This window comes from Manis pentadactyla, chromosome 3 (assembly GCF_030020395.1).
Source record: "Manis pentadactyla isolate mManPen7 chromosome 3, mManPen7.hap1, whole genome shotgun sequence".
Lineage (NCBI taxonomy): Eukaryota > Metazoa > Chordata > Mammalia > Pholidota > Manidae > Manis > Manis pentadactyla.
In genome coordinates, this window is record NC_080021.1 from 187,832,190 (window position 1) to 187,856,841 (window position 24,652).

The 24,652-nt window shown below is 44.1% G+C and overlaps 1 protein-coding gene across 15 annotated transcripts in view; it reads left to right on the forward strand.

Moving 5' to 3' along the window:
- The window catches only part of FRMPD1 (FERM and PDZ domain containing 1), a 128,427-nt gene extending 104,819 nt beyond the window's left edge, over window positions 1-23,608 (forward strand). For 14 of the 15 annotated variants that reach the window (XM_057498850.1, XM_036888323.2, XM_057498851.1 and 11 more), the window contains 9 exons: window positions 2,708-2,833; window positions 3,947-4,066; window positions 5,061-5,197; window positions 6,267-6,393; window positions 6,535-6,630; window positions 15,674-15,856; window positions 16,711-16,858; window positions 18,808-19,596; window positions 21,107-23,608. In XM_057498850.1, the coding sequence (XP_057354833.1) occupies window positions 2,708-2,833; window positions 3,947-4,066; window positions 5,061-5,197; window positions 6,267-6,393; window positions 6,535-6,630; window positions 15,674-15,856; window positions 16,711-16,858; window positions 18,808-19,596; window positions 21,107-23,475 (4,095 nt within the window). In that variant the 3' untranslated portion in view covers window positions 23,476-23,608. The remainder of the gene's footprint in view (window positions 1-2,707; window positions 2,834-3,946; window positions 4,067-5,060; window positions 5,198-6,266; window positions 6,394-6,534; window positions 6,631-15,673; window positions 15,857-16,710; window positions 16,859-18,807; window positions 19,597-21,106) is intronic. The other variant, XM_057498854.1, reaches the window with a different exon arrangement.
- Window positions 23,609-24,652: the final 1,044 nt, after the last annotated feature.

Sequence of the window (24,652 nt, forward strand, 5' to 3'; positions counted from 1 at the left end):
GGCCACAGGGTCTCTTTCAATTACTCAGCTCTGCCATGGTAACAAATGGGCATGGCTGTGCTCCCATATAACTTTATTACAAAATAAACTGGGCTGGATTTGACCTGAATACGGGCTATGATTTGACAATTCCCTACTCTAGATACAAGGTGACGGTCAGGTGGGTAGCAGGGGTTCCTCAGGACACCACTCTACAAAGCCAGGAGATAGATATGTGTGAGCTTGAGCCAAGGTAGACATGGGAGAATGGAGAGAGGGGACGGAGTCAAGAGATAGGCTCTTCGTCATCACCAGTGCACAGTGGGCATTGAATGAGTGGTGCTGAGTTGCAGAAACAGATAGATAGGGTCTTCAGGACTTAGTTGCCGGTCGGTTGTGGAGGTGATGGAGCAAGCGGAAGGGGTCAGATTTGGGAGCCATGAGGAGCACATAGCCCCTAGTGGTTTGGCACTTACTGAATCTGAGGTTCTGGCAGGACATTTATGCTGCATCAATGATGATTATTTGTTAAGTGAAAGTTTACTGAGCATCACTGAATGCCAGGTTTGAGAGATAAAAAAGGAACACAAGCCAGGCAAGGTTCATATTCTCAGGCAGTTTACTGTCTAGTGGGGTGAAAGACAATAAGCAAGAAAACAAATATTAGCAACTAGCATGTATTGACCACCTGCCATCTGCCGGGTACTGTTCTAAGTGCCTTATACGGGAAATTAATTTAATACACATAAAAACCCTATGAGATAGGTATTAATATCATTACCATTTTGGGATTAGCATCCCAAATATATAAAGAACTCAGATGCCTCAACACCAAAAAAAAACCCAAATAACCCAATTAAAAAAATGAGTAGAGGACCTGAACAGACATTTTTCCAAAGAAGGAATACAGGCACATGAAAAGATGCTCCACATTGCTAATCATCAGGGAAGTGCAAATTAAAATCACAATGAGATTTCACCTCACACCAGTTAGAATGACCCCTATCCAAAAGACAAGAAATAACAAGTGTTGGCAAGGATGTGGAGAAAAAGGAACCCACCTGCACTGTTGGTGGGAATGTAAATTGGTGCAGTCACTGTGGAGAGCAGTATGGAGGTTGCTCAAAAAACTAAAAATAGAAATACCATGTGATCCAGTAATTCTGCTCCTAGGAATTTACCCAAAGAAAAAACAAGATCCCTGATTAAAAAAGACATGTTTATGGACACTTAGGTTGCTTCCATATCTTGGCACTATTTACAATAGCCAAGATATGGAAGCAACCTAAGTGTCCATCATTAGATGAAGGGACAAAGAAGAGGTGGTACATATACACAATGGAATATTATTCAGTCATAAAAAGAAAACAAATCCTACCATTTGCAAAACATGGATGATCCTAGAGGGTATTATGCTCAGTGAAATAAGTCAGATAGAGAAAGACAAATACCATATGATTTCACTTATTAGTGGAATCTAAAAACAAAACAAAACAAAACAAAATGTACAAAACAACAGTAGATTTAGAGACACAAAGAAGTGACGGGTGGTTGTCATAGGGGAGGGGTTGGGGTGGGTGAGTGAAATAGGTGAAGGGGAGAAAGGGGCACAAAATTTCAATCATAATATAAGTTGGTCATGGGGGTGGAAGTGCAGTATAGAGAATATAGTCAGTAATTCTGTAACATCTTTCTATGTTGACAGACACTAACTGTACTAGTTGGGTTGAGGATTTAATAATATGAGTAACTGTTGAATCACTATGTTGTATACTGTATACTTGAAACCAATGTAAGATTGTGTATCAATGATACTTCAATAAAAAGATATTATTGCCATTTTGCAGATGAAAACATTGAGGAATAGAGAGAGTAAACAATGTATCCAGGGACACACAGCTAGTAGTCGTAATTTAGGTCTAGAACCCATTCACTGAACTTTACCGTACTGTCTCTTATTAAAGAATATAGCTGTTACTAAAGAAAATAATATTGAATATTGATGAGGGAAATAAATAGGACCCTGGGACAGAGAAGGACAGGGGCAATCACATTTAGATACAGTGACCAGAAAAGGCCTCTTTGAAGAGAAAGAGAACAACCTTGTGAAGAGTCATGGAAAAGTGTTCCAGGCAGAGGGAACAGCATGTGCAGATGCCCTGAGACAGAAAAAACCTTGTAAAGACAAAGGGCTGCTGTAGTGAAGGAGGGGAATGTGGCACATTATTATCATCCACCCTGTATTTGCCACTCTGAAAAGAGGCATCATTATCTTCCATTTCACAGGAAGAAACTGAGGTTCAGAAACATCAGATCAGTTTCTCACAGTCTTCTAGCAGGTGGGTGGTGGGATTCTGTTTGATAAGCAGCTGAAGATGCAGACTCAAGAGATAGGATGACTCCGGAGACCCTGAAGAGCTGCGTAAGCCCCCAGTGGATGTCATCAGCCTTCCAACGAATGCAAGGGAGGATGGCCGTTACAGTGGTGCCAGAGCCCCAAGGAGAGGGGAGCAGTGGGTGCAGAGAGAGGAGCGCTAAGAGGTCTCACATGCAGTCTGTCAAGACTCCGCTGCCTGAGTGGGCAGGGGGCCCATCTGGCACAGGCTTTCCTCTCCCCAGCTGTACCAAGGAGCAGAGAGAAGGTCGGGGAAGTCCTCCCTGCTTTGTTCTTGAGCAGGAGGGTCAGCTGCTCTTCAGCTGACCCCTGATGCCTCCCTGTACCTGGCAGGACATCATCCTCACAGTGAAGGAGAAGCTGTCGATCCGGAGTATGGAGTACTTTGCGCTGGCACTGGAAGAGCAGTACAACATCTCACGGCTGCACCTGCTGCACGAGGAGGAGCTCATCCAGCAGGTACAGCCTGCTGCTGTGGGGAGGAGCCCCGGGCTGGGCAAGCTTCATGCCTCAGCCAAAACCTCTGCGGGAGGCCTCAGCACGCCTGCATGTTTGATGCCCGTTTTTGTGCCCAGAAGGCACAGAGCTCACTCAGCCTAGGGATAATAGGGTGAGAACCAGGCCTGATTTTCCTGAAATAGGCAGGGCCCCATTTTGCAGATGTGGAGACAGAGGCTTAGAGAGGTAAGGAGACTTACTCAAGGTAACAGCCCGTAGGGCCCCATCTTTTGCCTCCGGCTCTGATGATCTTCCCTTGAACCTGCTGCCTTTGCCATGTCGGGGACGCATTTGTTGCTGTGTCTAAGCCCTTTCTGTGAGACCTTCCCCCTGAGCTGGTCCCTCCTGGTAGGACAAACACAGTCTGGCTGTACCACTTGGTCTTTCAGCCATTCAGTGATTTGTTGTACTGACGTTTTAAAGCCAAACACAGGTCAGTTCAACAAACCCTTGTTGAGTGTGTACTACTACAAAAATGAGTAAGATTTCAACAAGTGGAAGAGGAGAAAGTGTTTTTTAAGCAGGGGAACAGCATGAGCAAGGCATGACCTTATGGGAGCCACTCTGAGCATAGCTCATTGCAGATGAATTCTTACTCTAGTCACTCACCTTCTAATACTGCTGCTTGCAAACTTGGAAAAGAAAATCAAATCCCTAAGATAAATGAATTGAGGAAAGTAACATGCAGAATATATATATATATATATATACACACATAAAACGTACAGCATACCATTATTTGTGGAAAGGAAAAGAATATACATATAGAAGCATACACATACATAGACTGCCTCTGGAGGGGCATATAAGAAACTGGAAACAAACAGATTTCTTCTGGAAAGTGGAACAGGTTGATGGGGTCAATGGGAAACTTGGCTCTCTTGAAACTTCTGCATTTTATACCCATGGGAAAGTCAGGTAAGGAGCAAAGGTCAGTGTCTATCTTGGGAGGCACTAAAATTGAAATCTCTGGGGAATATGCTTCATTATCTTTTTTTTAAACACTGTTTTGTAGAACAACTGCAAGAACAGAGACAGTTTGAAGATTAATTGTATCTCGCTTACCCATTGCAGGTGGTGGAAAGGGAGGAGTCACATGACTACCGCTGCCTCTTCAGAGTGTGTTTTGTTCCCAAGGACCCCCTGGACCTCCTGAAAGAAGACCCGGTGGCCTTTGAATACCTTTACCTGCAGGTGACTGGGTCTGCCCTTCCTAAAGTAACAAGGGTTGTTCTCAAAGATGGTACATTGGGTTATTTTGAATATGGGCTCAAGGCAATTAAGCAAGTCCCTGGTAGGGCATAACTTTATCTGAATTGGGCCTGACTATCCCTCAGAATCCCTTTTTCCCTCACTAAGTTGCTCTGTTAGATTTGCTCTGTTAATGAAATTTGGGCTTAGTCCTCAATGTAGGTGATATATTTTCTGACACCATTTAGGATCTTTAGTTACAATTGTCTATTGCTAAAAGGGGCTTTAGTGCTCCAAAGCCTTATCTTAGAAATGATTAAACTGAGTCTTGGAAAGGCCACATGGTTTGGCTGGGTCACCCGTTTGGTGGCAGAGCCAAATATGGGTCCCTTGACCCCAGTCTGGTGCTTCTCCTACTCTACCTCCCTAGCATTTTTTTTCTCATTTCTCCATGTTTATCTTTTTTGTTGTTGTTATCATTAATCTACAATTTCATGCAGAACATTATGTTTACTGGGCTTCCCCCTTCACCAAGTCCCCCCCACAATCCCCGTTACAGTCACTGTCCATCAGCATAGTAAGATCCCTAGCATTTTTATTCTGCTGATAAAGAATCATTTGGGAAGTATCACCACTTTACAGACAGGGTGACTCAAACTAGGTGGATTGCCTTGCCCAAAGTCTTGCAGAAATGGTCACAGCAAATGATAACACCACCTTATATTTGTCTAATACTGTGTCCTTTATACCTGTGTTCATAGGCATTGTCTGATTTAAACCGCACAGAAACTGTAAGGTAGACTTGACTATCCTCATTTAGCAATGGGAAGACACCAGTGTTCAGAGAGCCTTAGTAATTTAAACCAGGTCTCACAGCCAAGAATGGGCAGTCGGGTCTCACGCTGAGCTCCTGGTCCTTCTGCCTTTCACCTGAAAGAACTAGGAACATGATCCGTCTGTTCCTGTTTCCCAATTCCTCTGATTTAATCTCTTCTAGAGTTGCAGTGACGTGCTCCAGGAGCGCTTTGCTGTAGAAATGAAATGTAGCTCTGCGCTCCGACTTGCAGCCCTGCACATCCAGGAGCGGATCTATGCATGTGCCCAGCCACAGAAGATCTCTTTGAAGTACATAGAGTGAGTGGCACGGGACTCGTGTATCCTATCAACAACAGCTGTGTTGCATTTATAACGTGGCTGGCCCTTGGCCAGCATGGCCAGATTCTGCAGAAAACTGACATTCACCCACCTACCCATCATGTGTCCACTGTCTTCCCAGCCATTTCTCTCTCCACACCCTCTGACCCAGCCTGGCTCCCCCAGGTATCAGATCTGGCTGCTCTCTCTGGGGCAGAAGCCAACTCCAAGTGAAATGACGTAGGATCGCTTTGTAAATTCCGAGTTCCTGGGTGAATGTCTTGGGAAATGGATTGATAACTTCAGTGTAAAGTTCTCAGGGCACAAATGCCTTGGAAATTAATTTTATGTGAACCAATCATGTTGCATTATATACCTACTAGGACAGCTTCAAGTCCTGGGACACCAGCACCTCCTGATTCTTAGCTTAAAAATTCTCACTTTGCTCTGGGCAGTGTCACCCAGGCTAGCTGTGTCCTGCCTGTGTATCAGAATTAAAATGGGGAATCCTATTTGAAAATAAAACAGATCCTTGGCTCTGTGCCTGATAGACGAGGCCAAATCTCAAGGGAGTAAACCTGATAATCTGTATTTTTAATGAAGTTTTTGAGGGATTTTGAGGCTGTCAGGCTGGTACCATTCTAAAGCATGACACAGGGATTCATAGGGGCTCTATGTTGCCCCATGAGAGTGTGTTATATATTTGTTATCATTATTTGTCACTTCTATGCAGTAAAAAATTTGAGATCTCCTGACCTGATTAACAGAATATCACACCAAAAAGTAATGAGCTCCCAGAAAGGTCAGTGGGGTTTAATTCCTGAATGGCTGAGGTTTCTATGGAATGTGTGTGTGTGTGTGTGTGTGTGTGTGTGTGCAAATATCTAAATATACTTTATATATATATATATTCATGCACATATATATGTGCATGTCTTTTGTTGAGAAAGAGGCTTATAATTGCAGTATTCTGGGAACACTAAGTACTGAATTAAATGTAATTATACTCTTCATTAGAGCCAAGTACACTGTAAAAATGGGTCTCCTTGTCTCCAATGTCTCATGGCAGGAAAGACTGGGGAATAGAGAACTTTATATCTCCAACTTTACTGCGAAACATGAAGGGCAAAGACATCAAGAAAGCCATTAGCTTCCACATGAAGAGAAACCAGAATTTGCTAGAACCCCGACAAAAGGTAAAGTAGCAATGGCCTCTGCTGACTCCCCCAGCGATCTGTTATGAAGCCTTAAGGAAAGTGTTTTCAACATTGTCTGGATTTTAGGCAAGTGAATAACTCTGACCTAACAGCCTTTTTTTTTTTTTGTCTCCATTTAAGCAACTTATTTCTGCTGCCCAGCTACGTTTAAATTATCTCCAGATCCTCGGGGAACTCAAGACATATGGTGGGAAAATCTTTAATGCTACTTTAATGGTATGTATTAGAGAACTGTGGAGCCCTACTTTTTTTTTTTTTTTGAGAGGGCATCTCTCATATTTATTGATCAAATGGTTGTTAACAATAAAATTCTGTATAGGGGACTCAATGCACAATCATTAATCAACCCCAAGCCTAATTCTCAACAGTCTCCAATTTTCTGAAGGATAACGAACAAGTTCTTTCATGGTGAACAGTACAAGGGCAGTCATATCACAGAAACTTTTGGTTTTGATCACGCATCATGAACTATAAACAATCAAGTCAGATATGATTATTCATTTGATTTTTATACTTGATTTATATGTGAATCCCACATTTCTCCCTTATTATTATTATTATTTTTTAATAAAATGCTGAAGTGGTAGGTAGATGCAAGATAAAGGTAGAAAACATAATTTAGAGCTGTAAGAGGGCAAATGTAGATGATCAGGTTTGTGCCTATAGACTAAGTATTAATCCAAGCTAGACAAGGGCAAAAAAACATCCACGGATGCAGAAGATTTCTCTCAAAATGGGGGGTGAGGTTCTAAGCCTCACCTCTGTTGATCCCCAATTTCTCACCTGATGGCCCCCCTGCGACTGTGCCTGTCTTAGGTTGTTCCTCCCTTGAGAATCTTTCCTGTCTCTGGCTAACCAGTCATCTTCCGGGGCCATACAGGGAAATGTAAAGTTGGTAAGTGAGAGAGAAGCAGTATTCTTTGAAAAGGTTAGCTTTTTACTTCTTTGCAGATTTATGCCCTGTGGCTTCTATGCCCAGCATTTGTCTTGAGGTATCTTTACCACTTGGAAGAATTATGATACTCGGTAATTTTCTATATGAGGCACTAATTCTACTAAAGGGTTGTGATTAGGAAGGAAGAAGTAAAGCTATAGAAGTAGCAGACGGAAGAAAACATGGGAAGATTGATTATTTCTTTGACATATCTTCTTGTAGAGTAACATAAGCATGTATAGGTTTTAAACTACTAATTAAATTGTGTACACACATTAACATAATAGGAATACAGCTACATAACAAAAGCAGACCTACAATTACCATCCATATCCAGTGACACCAAGAAAACCAGTTAGGTACCCTAGGCATTTGTGAAAACTTATCAATGACATGATTGATACTGTCTAAGTGAATCTGAATAGTTTGAGAAAAATCAGGCAAATTAAAACAACACATTCCTGGGAACTGTTCACATCCCATATGTTCTTTTAACAGTAGATAGTCTATAGTCGCACGATTTTGGAGCACTGCAACTTGCACTTCTCCTAATTCTTGGTTGAGTTCCGACAGTATAGATCCAGTCAAATTTGTTGTTTTACTGTATGCACAGGCCAGTTTAGATATCTCCTTCTTCATTCCAATGGCAAGTCCAGGAACTGGTGGGATGAATGCAGCTACAACTGCAACAGCGCCAGGATCTTTGTTGAAGTTTTTGATGATCATCTTCTGGAATGACTCTTCCAGAGGATGTTGATGTTGGAAGTTCTTATTCATATCGTATCTTAATTCATTTTCTGGGTAGCCAAATTAGGCTTTGATCCTCTGTATAAACACCACTGTGAAGAACCTATTGGAGATCACCACACAGGAACTGCTTTTTTTTTTTTTAAGAGAAAGGAGTATTATCAGAAAAATGTACTTCCATAGCTGATCATCTGACACCCTTTAAAAGATCAAAATTAAGGATATGTAAAGCATGCATTAATCATTGATTTGCAGTTACTTTTATCCTATCAGGGAGTAATCCCCCTTTTATTTCTCTCTCTCTTTTTTTTGTTATCATTAAACTACTTGTCTTCTCTGTGTTGCACAGCCCTCCCCTTTCTCCCACCCCCCACATTATGCATGCTAATCATAATACCCCCTTTCTTCTTCCCCCCCCTTATCCCTCCTTACCCACCCATCCTGCCCAGTCCCTTTCTCTTTGGTAACTGTTAGTCCATTCTTGGGTTCTGTGATTCTGCTGCTGTTTTGTTCCTTCAGTTTTTCCTTTGTTTTCATACTCCACAGATGAGTGAAATCATTTGGTATTTCTCTTTCTCTGCTTGGCTTATTTCACTGAGCATAATGCCCTCTAGCTCCATCCATGTTGTTGCAAATGGTAGGATTTGTTTTCTTCTTATGGCTGAATAATATTCCATTGTGTATGTGTACCACATCTTCTTTATCCATTCATCTACTGATGGACACTTGGGTTGCTTCCATTTCTTGGCTATTGTAAATAGTGCTGTGATAAACATAGGGGTGCATCTGTCTTTTTCAAACTGGAGTGCTGCATTCTTAGGGTAAATTCCTAGGAGTGGAATTCCTGGGTCAAATGGTAAGTCTATTTTGAGCATTGTGATGAAACCTCAATATTGCTTTCCACAATGGTTGAACTAATTTGCATTCCCACCAGCAGTGTAGGAGAGTTCCTCTTTCTCCACAACCTCGCCAACATTTGTTGTTGTTTGTCTTTTGGATGGTAGCCATCCTTAATGGTGTGAGGTGATATCACATTGTGGTTTTAATTTGCATTTCTCTGATAATTAGCGATGTGGAGCATCCTTTCATGTGTCTGTTGGCCATCTGAATTTCTTTTTTGGAGAACTGTCTGTTCAGTTCCTCTGCCCATTTTTAAATTGGATTATTTGTTTTTTGTTTGTTGAGGTGGGTGAGCTCTTTATATATTTTGGATGTCAAGCCTTTATTGGATCTGTAATTTACAAATATATTCTCCCATACTGTAGGGTACCTGTTTGTTCTATTGATGGTGTCTTTTGCTGTACAGAAGCTTTTCAGCTTAATATAGTCCCACTTGTTCATTTTTGCTTTTGTTTTCCTTGCCCGGAGAAATATGTTCAAGAAGAGGTCACTCATGTTTATGCCTAAGAGATTTTTGCCTATGTTATTTTCTAAGAGTTTTATGGTTTCATGACTTACATTCAGGTCTTTGATCCATTTTGAATTTACTTTTGTGTATGCGGTTAGACAATCGTTCAGTTTCATTCTCTTACATGTAGCTGTCCAGTTTTGCCAGCACCATCTGTTGAAGAGACTGTCATTTCCCCATTGTATGTCCATGGCTCCTTTATCAAATATTAATTGACCATATATGTTTGAGTTAATGTCTGGAGTCTCAAATCTGTTCCACTGGTCTGTGGCTCTGTTCTTGTGCCAGTACCAAATTGTCTTGATTACTATGGCTTTGTAGTAGAGCTTGAAGTTGGGGAGTGAGCTCCCCCCCACTTTATTCTTCTTTCTCAGGATTGCTTTGGCTATTCGGGGTCTTTGGTGTTTCCATGAGTTTTTGGACTATTTGTTCCAGTTCACTGAAGAATGTTTCTGGTAATTTGATAGGGATTGCATCAAATCTGTATATTGCTTTGGGCAGGATGGCCATTTTGACAATATTAATTCTTCCTAGCCAAGAGCATGGGATGAGTTTCCATTTGTTAGTGTCCCCTTTAATTTCTCTTAAGAGTGTCTTGTAGTTTTCAGGGTATAGGTCTTTCACTTCTTTGGTTAGGTTTATTCCTAGGTATTTTATTCTTTTTGATGCAATTGTGAATGGAGTTGTTTTCCTAATTTTTCTTTCTATTGGTTCATTGTTAGTGTATAGGAAAGCCACAGATTTCTGTGTGTTAATTTTGTATTCTGCAACTTTGCTGTATTCCGATATCAGTTCTAGTAGTTTTGGAGTGGAGTCTTTAGGGTTTTTTATGTACAAAATCATGTCATCTGCAAATAGTGACAGTTTAACTTCTTCTTTACCTATCTGGATTCCTTGTATTTCTTTGTTTTGTCTGATTGCCATGGATAGGACCTCCAGTACTATGTTAAATAACAGTGGGGAGAGTGGGCATCCCTGTCTAGTTCCCAATCTCAGAGGAAAAGCTTTCAGCTTCTCACTGTTCAGTATGATGTTGGCTATGGGTTTATCATATATGGCCTTTATTATGTTGAAGTACTTGCCCTCTATACCCATTTTGCTGAGAGTTTTTATCATGAATGGATGTTGAAGTTTGTCAAATGCTTTTTCATCTATGGAGATGATCATGTGGTTTTTGTCCTTCTTTTTGTTGATTTGGTGGATGATGTTGATGGATTTTCAAATGTTGTACCATCCTTGCATCCCTGGGATGAATCCCACTTGGTCATGGTGTATGATCCTTTTGATATATTTTTGAATTCGGTTTGCTAATATTTTATTGAGTATTTTAGCATCTACATTCATCAGGGATATTGGTCTATAATTTTCTTTTTTGGTGGGGTCTTTGGCTGGTTTTGGTATTAGGGTGATGTTGGCTTCATAGAATGAGTTTGGGAGTATTCCCTCCTCTTCTATTTTTTGGAAAACTTTAAGGAGAATGGGTATTATGTCTTCTCTGTATGTCTGATAAAATTCTGAGGTAAATATGTCTGGCCCGGGGGTTTTGTTCTTGGGTAGTTTTTGATTACCATTTCAATTTCTTTGCTCGTAATTGGTTTGTTTAACTTTTGTGTTTCTTCCTTGGGCAGTCTTGGAAGGTTGTATTTTTCTAGGAAGTTGTCCATTTCTTCTAGGATTTACAGCTTGTTAGAATTTAGGTTTTCATAGTAGTCTGTAATAATTCTTTGTATTTCTGTGGAGTGTGTCATGATTTTTCCATTCTCATTTCTGATTCTGTTGATGTGTGTTGATTCTCTTTTTCTCTTAATAAGTTTGGCTAGAGGCTTATCTATTTTGTTTATTTTCTCAAAGAACCAGCTCTTGGTTTCATTGATTTTTTCTATTGTTTTCTTCTTCTCAATTTTATTTATTTCTTCTCTGATCTTTATTATGTCCCTCCTTCTGCTGACTTTAGGCCTCATTTGTTCTTCTTTTTCCAGTTTCTATAATTGTGATGTGAGACTATTCATTTGGGATTGTTCTTCCTTCTTTAAGTGTGCCTGGATTGCTATATACTTTCCTCTTAAGACTGCTTTCACTGCATCCCACAGAAGTTGGGGCTTTGTGTTGTTGTTGTCATTTGTTTCCATATATTCCTTGATCTCTATTTTAATTTGTTCGTTGATCCATTGATTATTTAGGAGCATGTTGTTAAGCCTCCATGTGTTTGTGAGCCTTTTTGTTTTCTTTGTAGAATTTATTTCTAGTTTTATACCTTTGTGGTCTGAAAAGTTGGTTGGTAGAATTTCAGTCTTTTGGAATTTGCTGAGGCTCTTTTTGTGAGCTAGTATGTGGTCTATTCTGGAGAATGTTCCATCTGCACTTGAGAAGAATGTGTATGCTGTTGCTTTTGGATGTAGAGTTCTATAGATTTCTATTAGGTCCATCTGTTCTGGTGTGTTGTTCAGTGCCTCCATGTCCTTACTTATTTTCTGCCCAGTGGATCTATCCTTTGGGGTGAGTGGTGTGTTGAAGTCTCCTAAAATGAATGCATTGCATTCTATTTTCCCCTTTAGTTCTGTTAGTATTTGTTTCACATATGCTGGTGCTCCTGTGTTGGGTGCATATATATTTAGAATGGTTATATCCTCTTGTTGGACTGAACCCTTTATCATTATGTAATGTCCTTCTTTATCTCTTGTTACTTTCTTTGTTTTGAAGTCTATTTTGTCTGATACTAGTACTGCAACCCCTGCTTTCTCTCTCTGTTGTTTGCCTGAAATATGTTTTTCCATCCCTTGACTTTTAGTCTGTGCATGTCTTTGGGTTTGAGGTGAGTTTCTTGTAAGCAGCATATAGATGGGTCTTGCTTTTTTATCCATTCTATTACTCTGTGTCTTTTGATTGGTGCATTCAGTCCATTTACATTTAGGGTGACTATTGAAAGATATGTACTTATTGCCATTGCAGGCTTTAGATTCGTGGTTACCAAAGGTTCAAGGTTAGCTTCTTTAGTATCTTACTGCCTAACTTAGCTCACTTATTGAGCTGTTATATACACTGTCTGGAGATTCTTTTCTTCTCTCCCTTCTTATTCCTCCTCCTCCATTCTTTATATGTTGGTTGTTTTATTCTGTGCTCTTTCGTGTTTCCTTTAACTGCTTTTAGTGGGTAGTTGATTTTATTTTTTGCCTTTAGTTAGTATTTGGTTGGTCTGCTTTCTTTGCTGTGATTTTATTTTCTCTGGTGACATCTGTTTAGTCTTAGGAGTGCTCCCGTCTAGAACAGTCCCTCTAAAATACCCTGTACAGGTGGTTTGTGGGAGGCAAATTCCCTCAACTTTTGCTTGTCTGGGAATTGTTTAATCCCTCCTTCATATTTAAATGATAATCGTGCTGGATACAGTATCCTTGGTTCAAGGCCCTTCTGTTTCATTGCATTAAATATATCATGCCATTCTCTTCTGGCCTGTAAGGTTTCTGTTGAGAAGTCTGATGATAGCCTGATGGGTTTTCCTTTATAGGTGACCTTTTTCTCTCTAGCTGCCTTTAAAACTCTTTCCTTTTCCTTGATCTTTGCCATTTTAATTATTATGTGTCTTGGTGTTGTCCTCCTTGGGTCCTTTCTGTTGGGAGTTCTGTGTATTTCCGTGGTCTGTTAAATTATTTCCTCCCCCAGTTTGGGGAAGTTTTCAGCAATTATTTCTTCAAAGACACTTTCTATCCCTTTTTCTCTCTCTTCTTCTCCTGGTACCCCTATAATACACATATTGTTCCTTTTGGATTCATCACACAGTTCTCTTAATATTGTTTCATTCCTGGAGATCCTTTTATCTCTCTCTGTGTCAGCTTCTATGCGTTCCTGTTCTCTGTTTTCTATTCCATCAATGGCCTCTTGCATCTTATCCATTCTGCTTATAAATCCTTCCAGAGTTTGTTTCACTTCTGTAATCTCTCTCCCGACGTCTGTAATCTCCCTCTGGACTTCATCCCTTAGTTCTTGTATATTTCTCTGCATCTCTGTAGGCATGTTTATGATTTTTATTTTGAATTCTTTTTCAGGAAGACTGGTTAGGTCTGTCTCCTTCTCAGGTGTTGTCTCTGTTATCTTGGTCTGCCTGAAATTTTTCCTTTTCATGGTGGTAGAGATAGTTTGCAGAGCTGGCACGAGTGACGGCTGGAAGAACTTCCCTTCTTGTTGGTTTGTGGCCCTCCTCTCCTGGGAGAACAGCGACCTCTATTGGCTTGTGCTGCGCAGCTGCGCGCAGACAGGGCTTCTGCTTCCTGCCTTGCTGCTATGGAGTTAATCTCCGCTGTTGCTGTGGGCGTGGCCTGGCTCGGGCTGCTGCTCCGATATGGTGGAGCCACATTAGAGGGGGAACGGCTGGGAGGCTATTTATCTCCATGAGGGGCCTTCATGCTCCCTGCTGCCCAGGGGGTTAGAGTGCCCAGAGTTCCCCAGATTTGTGGAGCCCTACTTTTATAAAAGACATTGGAGGTTCTCTGAAGATCAATGTGTCTTGTAGCCTAAAATTCCTGAGGACTCTGTCATGTACTCAAATTTGTTTGGGATGCCAAATATCCTGCCTCTGGAGAGTGTTTATCATGCCCTTGCTTGGTGCCAGTCCTGTGACAGATGCTGGGGGAGGCAGAGCTGAATAAGACATATTTTCCTGGAATGATAGACCAAAGTACCCAACAGAACAAGCAAATCCATGAGAGAGGTAGGGGGCTGCTGCTGTGGAGTCATCATTGCTAGCTGCAGGTTGAGTATGAACCTTATTCAACTTGCGGGAAGTTATAAGTATGGGAAGAAGAAGAGATTAAGGAAAGTCAAGAAGGTTGGATTTGGCCCAGTTTCAGTGTAGAGGAAAAGCATTTTAAAGGAAAGATCCTGTAGTTTACTCTGGACCTTTGGGTTTACAAAAGTGAAGAGGAAAAATCGGAAATCATGAAGGACAGAAAGGAATATTAGACTGACTGCCAGGCTAAGGCCCTGATTATTACAGGGGAAGAACTCAAGGGTGATCCTGAGAAAGGAAAAGAGAAGTAAGAGTCCTCTACTCTGTTACCCATTGTTCTTCCAGCTTTTGTTTTAGAGCCCAGGCCTAGAGCTATGAGTTTGTTGAGGGTCATTGCCTAGGGGTGTGGTTCAAGGGAACTCTCCCTTACCACTGAATCAGCCCCAGAACCCCACAGCACAGTTTGCCAATTGGCAATTTCTTTTATATATTACCAAAGCCCCTTACAGTGGATTTCATGTACCTCTCAACCATTTAATGTGGTGGGTCAATTTAATCAGATTGCTGATCTAACAGTGTAGATGGAAAAAGAGAATCAATGTTTTGAGAGAAAGGAAGAGCATCAGATGGTCAGGAGAAGGGAGAAACAGATTGAATCTTTGTACAAGTAGACTTACCGAAAGTGGCAAAGAGATTAGATCACAGAGACAAAGGCTTGAGGTGTAAGAAAAACTTGCCCTTTTCCCAAGGGCTAAGCCTGCCCTCTCCCACCTGTCAAGTTCCTGTCCCCAGTACCCCATTACGTTTCCTATCTAAGGAAAGAACTGGCAATCGGAGAAAAACGCCAACCCCAGTGAGCTGGATCAAGGTGCTGACTGGGCACTGGGGGTTAAAAATGTAGATAAACGTAGACTCTGTTGTCAGGGACTTTATGTGGAATATGAGACTTGAATACAAATAATTGCAGTAAGAAGTCATAGCTCAGGATTAACAGTGAACTACAGAGAAAGTGGTGTGCAGCAACATAGAGGAAAAGGTCTATTCTGGTTTGAGAAGACAGATCAGGCAGATGTTTTCCATAGGCAGTAGGTTTTGATGGAGGCTTTTAAAAAGGGGGACAGGACTGTGAGAGGTAATGACAGGGAAGAGATTTCAAGAGAAGAGCATGACATGAGTAGAGGTGCATGGATGTGAAAGTATGGGTTGTGTTTATGAAGCAGAGGACAGTCCTGTGGTTTGTCTCTATTGTGAGGGAAGATAAATTTATGCTTAATTTAATGGTAGATGGGGTCCAGATTAGACTGTTGCCTAATTTGGTAGTCTGGGAGAGTGGTGGTGAGGACTTGAAGTAGGAATCAAGGGTTACAGACAGCAGTATCACATCTTACACGTACAATGTGTTTTCACTAGCCTGTGAGTGGAAATTAATTCCCCTTCCACCTTTCTGTAGTTACAGGATAGAGAATCCTACATTGCCCTTCTGGTTGGAGCCAAGTATGGGATTAGCCAAATTATCAACAGCAAGCTCAACATCATGTCCACGTTGGCAGAGTTTGCAAACATCAGCCGTGTGGAGCTGACAGAAGAGTCTGAGAAAGTGAGCATGGTCAAAGTGTATCTTCAGGATGTCAAGGTAACACACAAGGAAGAGATTTTTAATCTAGCTTCCGGATTTTGGAGCTAAATCATTCTAGGATAACTTAAGTGAGTTTGGATATTAGCAAAGTCTAATGTCAAACATTTTGCTTAAGAGGAAGTATTATCCATCCTGTCCCAGCCAAGAAAAAGTGGTGGAAAAGGTGTATTTTCCTGGGCAGTTTCCTTTTTTTAAAAAAAAACTGAACTGAATCATATAACTTCCCTGATGGGTTCAGAAACTTAGCTGGGTGCACCAGATGGGACTGGGATGGCTGCCTAAGAGTTTTGAGTGGCAGCAACTAAAATGGGTAAATGAGGGCAGGGCACTTCTGGAACCTCTCTGGAAGGCCTTACATTTACCCTGCCTTTCTTTGCTTTAACACCCAACTTGCTCGAGGGTGGTATTTTATTCTTCTTATCACCTCACTCTCCTGCACGTGCTCTCACTCCTTTTCCTTTTCCAGGTCAGGTGTTGAACGGGCCCCACTGCATGAATGGACAGGGTGGGGTGGGGTGGTTGGGAAGAGGAGTGGGACTAGGTGATAGAGAGGTAGGTAGGAGACATTTTAGGGATTCGATGGGAGCAGCCCACTGTGTGTGCCCAAGTGTGTGTGTGTGTGTGCGTGCACGTGTATGTGCACACACACATGCATGTGTGGTTGTGTGTGTGCATGCACCTGCATCTACACTTATTTCAAGTCTTGTAGGTGAGACTCTGAGACACCAGGGTCCAGCCTGTGGACTATGGCTGAGTTACTTGAAATCTCTCATTGAGCCCACCTGGGCTTGTCAGTATTCAGACTGTCCCTTTGCTCTTTAAAAGCATAAGAGCTCTCTTTACCTTCAAAGGTTCTCACTTTGCTGCTGGAATCCAACAGTGCGAAAGACCTAGCCTGCCTGGTTGCTGGGTACTACAGACTGTTTGTTGACCCCGTTACTTCCGTTTTCCTCTGGCCGGGAAACAAACAACAGGTGCACCGGGTATCTGCTGAAGAAGGTGAGGTGCTGAGGCTTGCTCCGGTATGGGCAGGCCCATTTCACTGCCTAACAGGAGGGTGAGAATTCAGTTGGGCTAAGACTTCCACTCACGTGGATGAGAACCATTTCTCCATTTAATTTCTGGTTAATAGTTGATCTTTCCAACATCCTAAGTAGAGAAGTTTTCTCTGTACCTGAGAGTCCCCTAAAACCAAGGAATTCTGTTGAAGGTCTCTGATTCCCTTAGTGTTTCCTAAAATCATCTTAAGATCCACTGTATTTTATCTTTGTTTTTCAGCAAAAAGAGATGTCACGTGTTTGTTCAGAAGGTACAGATGACCTAGCTTCTCATTCCACATCTATGTATTCTTTTGCACTCTCTTGAATTATAATAGAAATTCTCAGCCTTACATTATAACCCCTTTAGAAGAAGGGGGTACCTGGAGATAGAAGGAACTCAAAATCTTATCACATAAGAAATGAAGCAGTGGATGTCGAATGAGGTGAACAGTTTCCCAGGCCAACCTCCACTTTCTGTCAGGTTTTTGCCTCAGCACTGTTGATGCAGCATTTCCTCACTGGTTGGCTAATAAATGTTTAGCAACTGTCTCTGCAGGGAAAATAAAACAAAGCCCTGATTTGAAGCAATTGCCTATTCCATGGTATAAATGTTCCCACCATAGCTAATTTCAAGCTACCAGCGTGATGTCAGTGAGCATGAAGGTGGGAAGAGATGCTCAGTAGCACACCACTGTATAGCATATCCTCCATCTGGATAAAATTGGCATAAATAATCTCAAGAGATTAGATGATAGATGAAGGAAAATAGTTAGGAAACATTGAGTTTGGGGTACTTACTGCCTTTGTCTAACACAATTTATGAACAAGAGATAATACTTCAGAGGCTAGTCAGGGAGAACTGCTGAGTGAGAATGGTTGGGGAGGTCTGGTGGTGGAAGGGACGGCTTCTGCAGGGCAGGTGGCGGTGGGCGGAGGAGGTATTTGAAATAGATCTTGAACTTGCTGGAGTTAACCAGGCAAAGAAAAGAAGATAGATCATTGGAAGCAGAGGGGACAACTGGAGGCATGACACAAAGGGCATGGTCATGATCTGGGAGGAGCTCTGTGGTGGCGGTGGCAGGCTGCTGAGGACTGTCAGGGCCGTCCTGTGAGAGGCCATGATGTGGGGGAGAGCTCAGGCTTCTCCCTGTAGGCAGGGGAGGCCATCCGAAGGTTCAGGTAGAGTGTGACATGCTCAAAGGGAAGTTTTTAGAAAGATCACGCTGAAGGCTCATGGTAGAAAAGAAAAGAGATTGGAGACCTGGCTTAATGCCCCCAGACTTCCCACCATGAATTCTTCCTGAGCACTAGCAGCTGAATGAGTTTTCACTGTCTTAAAAATCTTGGAGCACCAGTGGGTCCCCAAGGCCTGGCTTCAGAATGGTGTCAGCCTAGCAGCCTCAGAATCCCCCATAAAGTTGCTGAAAAAACATATTCTTAGGCTCCACTTCCTAGCTCCTTGGCTCGGTACATCAGAGCTAGGGCCAGGGAACTGTTTTATTTTTTAAATATGATGCCCTACTTGATTTTAATGCCCAGATGGGGCAGAGAGGAGATTGGAGGAGGGGCTTAGCAAACCTGGGTGATGCTGCCCAGAACCAAGTGAAATCCAATTAAATACACACCGTGTTTCCATGAATACATAGCTGCCCTTGGAAGTAGGGATGGAGGTAATACCATTCCCTTTAGGTGGTTCAGATAGACGTGGGAAAGGATGCCCAGTGATATGGGGAGAACATGGGATTTGGAGTTCCCCAGAGCCTGTGTCAGCCAGTATAACATGATCTGGGTCAGTCAACCTTCTGGACCTCAGTTTTCTCATCTGGAAAATGGGAGGAAGGAGGACATTTAAGCACCTGCCAGTTCATGAATGCTGTTTTGTAACCCTCAGTGTTCCCTGTGCTGCAGGCTATGAATCCAGGGCATGCAGCGACTCAGAGGAGTCCTCCGAAGTAGACTGTGTGCTGGAGCCTCTCTCTGACAGACACCTGCTGATGCTGGGCCCCTGCAGACTGCTTGTAAAAGAGGAACAGCCTCCTGGGGACAGTCCCATGCCTGAGGCGGCCAGGAAAGGCCCAAGCCCCTGCGGGGTCAGCAGCATGACAGACAGCGCTGAGTCCGAGGCATCTGACTCGGCCAACACCGAGAGCCGAGGCTGTAGGACCAGTGGCTCCAGTGAGTCCGTGGATGCCCTGGAAGAGGACGACTTTGACGTCTGCTCCTCCAGCCGGTCCAGCTTCTTCCACTTTGCCTCGCCAGGCTTCCCAGAGGGTCTTGATCCCAACAACCAAGAGGAGAGAAGCAGGGTTGAAACCAGCGGCTTCCTCTGTCTCCTGGACCTGGCACAGACACCCAACCCTCCATGCCAGAAGACAGAGCTTTCCGAGAGTCCCACTCCTGAAACGTTCAGCTGGGGACCTGAACTGAGTGCAGCCAGGCTGGACCCCAGGCTGCATGAGGGCAGCAGGACCGACTACTACAGCCTGTGCTCCAGGGTCTCCCCTGCCACCCACCTGAGCGACAGCTCGGAGAGCACAGCTTCCCAGCAAGGTGGGAACCTGCCGGCCTTGGGGCAGCAGGGCTGGACAGAGGCCCAGCCCAGCTCTAGACTGGAAGCCCTGGCCTTTGAGGAAGGCAGCTCGGATGAGGAATATTATGATGCAGCTGACAAGCTCACACCCCCTGACGTCCTCTCAGGTAAGCCTTCCCCAGCAAGTCTGCACACCCAGCAGGCAGCTCCTGAGTACCCACTGTGGGTAGGGACCAAGCTTGAGTGGAAAACACATAGGTAGAGCAGGGTCTTGTCTTTTTCTGAGGAAGCCCACCTGGGCTTAGGGGACCAGATTACAAGCATCATGACTTCAAGTCAGGGATAAAAGGGAGAATCAGAACGGTGGGTAAGCAGAGATAGGAGGCATTAATTCAACAGTGGGAATCAGGGTTGTCTTCCAGAAGAGGTGACAGATGGGCTGGTTCTTGTGAAATGGACAGAATTCACCTAGAAAGAGAAGGGTTTGACTAGAGTCCCCAGCAGAGGGAAGTGGCCATGTCATTGTTGACTCCAAGGCAGCATTAAATGAGGCCTAGAAGCAAGAGGAACCTAACTGAGAGATGGCTGGCACCCCTCTGGGTTCTGACCTGGCCCCTGACTCACCATGGGAGCCTCTTTTTTCCTCTCCCCTTCAAGGCCTCATCACCAAAGGGCCTAGTTTAAATGCTACAGATTCCAAGGTCCCCACCTCAGAGATTCTGACTGAAGAGGTGTGAGAAGTAGCCTAGGACTTGATAAGGTTTTTAATAAGGTACAGCCAGGTTGGAAACAGTGGGTCTGAGTATAAAAGCCCTCTGATTCTCAAGTGCTAGGCTGTGATTCCAATTCCTCTGGCTGATTCCCAGGACTCTTCACAGAAGTGCTTCTCCACTCAGAAAGATCCATCCTGGTTTGCACAAAGCCCCTCATGCCTGCATCTAAGAGTCGTGACCACTTTTTGTTCAAAGAAAGCTCCCTTAGAACCCTCACTCATGTAGTGACAGTAATAACAACAGCTTCCTCCAGTGAGCAGCTGTCAGGCACAGGTCTGTGCTAGGACTTCGATATGCACTAATGCACTTACCTGCCTGGCCGTGCTGACTGATACCATTAGTACTGACTGGCTTGGGCTAACATAAGCACAAAAAAGAAGTGTTGGAAGGATGTAAGATTATAGAATTGCCAGCACAGGTGGAGAACAGCTCAGGCATCAGAAGGAACCAGACCAGGAGGTTGGGTAGCAGGATTTCCCATCGTACAGTCAGGATACTGTGGCTGCAAAGAATGCGATCTACTTTTACTTACTTATTTTTCAATCAATGTGTTTGAGTTTGAAATTCTAGGGAATTTGTGGCTGACTTTCTAGGTCATAACTCTGGCGTCTTGGCTGGTATGGTTAGGGCACCTTCCAACAGACCACTGGGGAGATAGATGTCATTTCCTGAAAGAAAGTTAGGGTGTTGTGACCGAAAGACAATGAAATGGATCTTGGGCAACCAAGAATCAAAAATGCCTGCTGCAGTTAGTATCACCAGATGAGGAAAGTGAGCAGGTCAAGATGTCTGAGGTTATACAGCCCAGCCAGGATCTGAACCTAGGCAATCCTGAGCCCTGGGCCTATGCTCTGTAAGTCTATTTTTATGCTTTTCATGTACTTTTTCTTTTCTTGATTCTCAGGGCCCAGAGCTATGTCTGCTGGAGAACCCAGTGCCACAGGCTTGCAGAATAAGGCTAGTTCTTGCAGCCCTGAGGACAGCCTGAATCCCCCAGATGGAAGACAGCCAAGCAGAAGGGGAGGAGTGAAGAAGTATGCAAAGACTCTGAGAAAAAGAAGGTCTTTCCTACAGACTGACTACACCTGTCAGGTCTCATTTCCCCTGGTGCCATCAGCCTCCCTGGAGAGCATGGACGACTTGTGCTACTATAACCGGCAGCCCTATCTGGCCCTCAGTGCACCCTCGCCTACTGTGTCCTCTCTGCAGAACATGCAAGGTGAGCCCACCCTCCTGGAAACCAAGGCCCTGGGGCTGCTGGCTCCCCTGAGGGAGACCAAGAGCAAAAGCCCAGCCTCCCGGATCATGGAGATGGAGCCTGAGACCATGGAAACCAAGTCAGTCATCGACTCTCGAGTGTCTTCTATTTCTGCCATTCGCCTCCGGATTGACCCCAACCATGAAGAAAATTCTGAGATTGCCCCTTTGACTGCTACTGTTGCCAGTTCCCCCACAAGCAGCCCTCACTGTTCCAACCCAGGCTCATCTAGCCCAGACACAACTCAGGCAGGACCTTCCCAAACCTTATCTCCATCTCAAGACTCAGATGGTAGTGCCCCCAAAGAACTTGCTGCAGAGCTTGGGGATAGTACCTCCTCCCTTTCTGGTGCTGGCCCAAACCCAAACACAGTCTGCTTGGCCATCAGCCCAGGGCCACATACTGGCTCTCAAGGAGATACACTAGAGCTGGGAGGAGCCCAGTTAGAAACAGGACTGGGATCCTTGCTGGCAAATCATATGCAAGAAACTGCCCCCAAATACATAGGCCCTTTATTGTATACTCAGGATAGGCCTGCAAGTGGTGAATGTGGAATTAATCCAGGAGAGAAGACAACTTCTTTCCCTACAAAGGAGGAAGAACAAGAACAACTCTCTTTGGAACATGATGGAGAAGTTACAAACAGAAATGGCAACGACTTATTACATGATGAACCTGGGGAGGATTCGGGTGATGCCAAGGGTGCCACATCAGATGCTGTCGCACAGACAATCAGTGCACCAGCTGGTGGAGTAACAGCTGCCCTCTCCTTGGGGACTCCTGTAACAGGGACTCAGCAGACCCCAGCACGTTCCCCCACAAGCCCCCAGGAGCAAAGCAGAGAAGCCCCAGGCCCAGCCAGGGAGAAACAGAAACTTTGGGCAGAGCTGGATTTAGACCCTGATTTCTTACTTCAGGACCAGACTGTTCCATCAGGCTTCCCACTAGTGGTGGTCAAAGCAGAGCCACTTAACCACATGATGGGGGAAGATACCATCCCTAGGGACACTCTTCAGCAGGCCTGTTTGAATACAGGAAATTCTCTGCCAAACTTACTACCGTGTCCCCAAGAGGAGCCCCACTTAGAAAGTTTAAGCCATTGTTCTCTGTCAGAAAGCAAAGAGAAAAGCCCTAGCATCTGCCTTCCTGCTGAGAAGGCTTTCCTGTGCTTTGTACCAGAAACCCATCCTAAAGTTTCCGCCAGTCTCAGGATGGCCACATCTTTGGGGTTTGCAGGTATGAATGAGATGGTGGCACCCAGGATTGGGATGGAGCAGTGCAGCTGCCAGTTCTCCTATGCCACATGCTTCCATGGCCTGCAGCCAGAGACAGAGGAAGAAGACAGGGACTTGGAAGCACAGCCCACAGCCCCCCTCACATCACCTCCCTCTGCAGGGAGCTGGTTGGCCCTGCCCTGGAGGCCTGCCAGGGCCCACAGCTGCAGTGCCCAGCCCCTGTTGAGGAATAGGCACATCTGGCCAGAGTACTGCTCCAGGGCTCTCAGACAGCTGAGAGCTTCCCCTGCCGGCACTGCTGAGGCCTTCATCCAACTCATGGAGAACTTGCTGGAATTACAAGACATTTTAGAAGCATCCTGGGGGAATGGGAACAAACACCCCCCAGAGAAGTGCACCTGGCATTTTTCTGAAAGCCGGGGCCGCCTCTGCCTGGGCTCCCAGAAGCTTCTGTCAAGCTGTCAGCATGTGATCAGAATGGACCAGTCCCCAGAAGAGATGCAGGGTGCTGTGCGTGACACCTTCCAGCACCTGGTCCAGCTGGCTAGCATGTGCTTCCAGTTCACACACTGCAACCGCTGCTCTGCCCGGCACAGGGAAGTGGTGGGGAACCTGAGGGATGTGGTGTACACCTATCACCAGTTTGTGAAGGCTGCTAAGGTGACCTGTGAAAGAGGCTACCACGACCTGAGTGTGAAACTCTTGGCGCGTCAGTGCACAGCCCTCACGGCTGCTGTGTTCTGTCTGACCCAGAAGTTCCGGGCATCCACTGCCCTGTGAGCAGGCCCTTTGCCCAAGCCCCAAGCCCTGCCCTGTCTTGGACACTTTTCTGAGAGGCTCCTTCCATTCTTCCACCCAACCCTCTCAAATGTTTACTGTTTAGAGTATTCAAATAAACTCCTGCTTAATCTTGGCCTGAGTCATAGAGTGATGATGAGTTTGGGTCAGAAGCTCATATTCAACTCATATTCATTCAACAAACATTCACTAGGTACCTCCTCTGGGCCCAGCCATGTGCTAGGAGCTTAGGATATAAAGATGAATAAGACAAGTCCCTGTACCTGGTTAGGATGCTCACAGACACTCATGGTGGGATTGAGGGGTAACTACAGATAAGTATGTTGCCATCAGTAAAGTGTGCACTCTAACATGTGCATACCCTGAGGGGTGCAGAAGCAAGGGGGATTACAAACTATGCTAGGAAGGTAGGAATGAAAGAGGAAGGTAGAGGTCACTGAACAACAGTCTTGACTTCTCGTATTGATTTGGCAATAATCTTTGCAAATAGGAGTGAATACATATGATGCAGGGTGCTGTGCGTGACACCTTCCAGCACCTGGTCCAGCTGGCCATCAGCTGGTTTCAGTTTGCAGCATCTGCACCTGGAGGCCTGGTATTCTGCAACAAGCATAGGTTGCCACTAGGTGACAGTAAGTTCCTTAGTTGCATAGCCACCCACAGCCAGGTATGTTCTGTGATTTATCTGAAATTGACTGCACCCTGAATCCTGCACCCTACTTCCATTTTAAATATAGAAAAAGGCAAACATTAAAGTCCCAAATTAGATTTTTCTTTTTAGGAATAATATTAGGGCAAAAGAAATATATCCAGTATCATTCTCACTAATCCCAGCTGAGCCAGTTAATTCCAGTTAATCTCGGTGGGACCTTGGAGAAACTACCGAAGCTTTCAGTGCTTTGGTTTTCTCCTGTAACTGAGGGTACGAAGAGTGCCTGCTTTACAGGGTAGAAATCTAGCAAATGCTCAATCTAATGAATAGTCAAAAGAAGTTAGTGATAATCCCCAAACGTTATGGATGCCTCTCCTAATCTAAAATCCTTACCTGTGTTTTGTTTTCATACTCCAGGGAAACTGATTTTGAGATATCCTTAGGAAGCCTTTTTTCCTTGACTTCTCTGTTCAGACCATAGGTGGTTTAGACACTCACTTTCGGGTG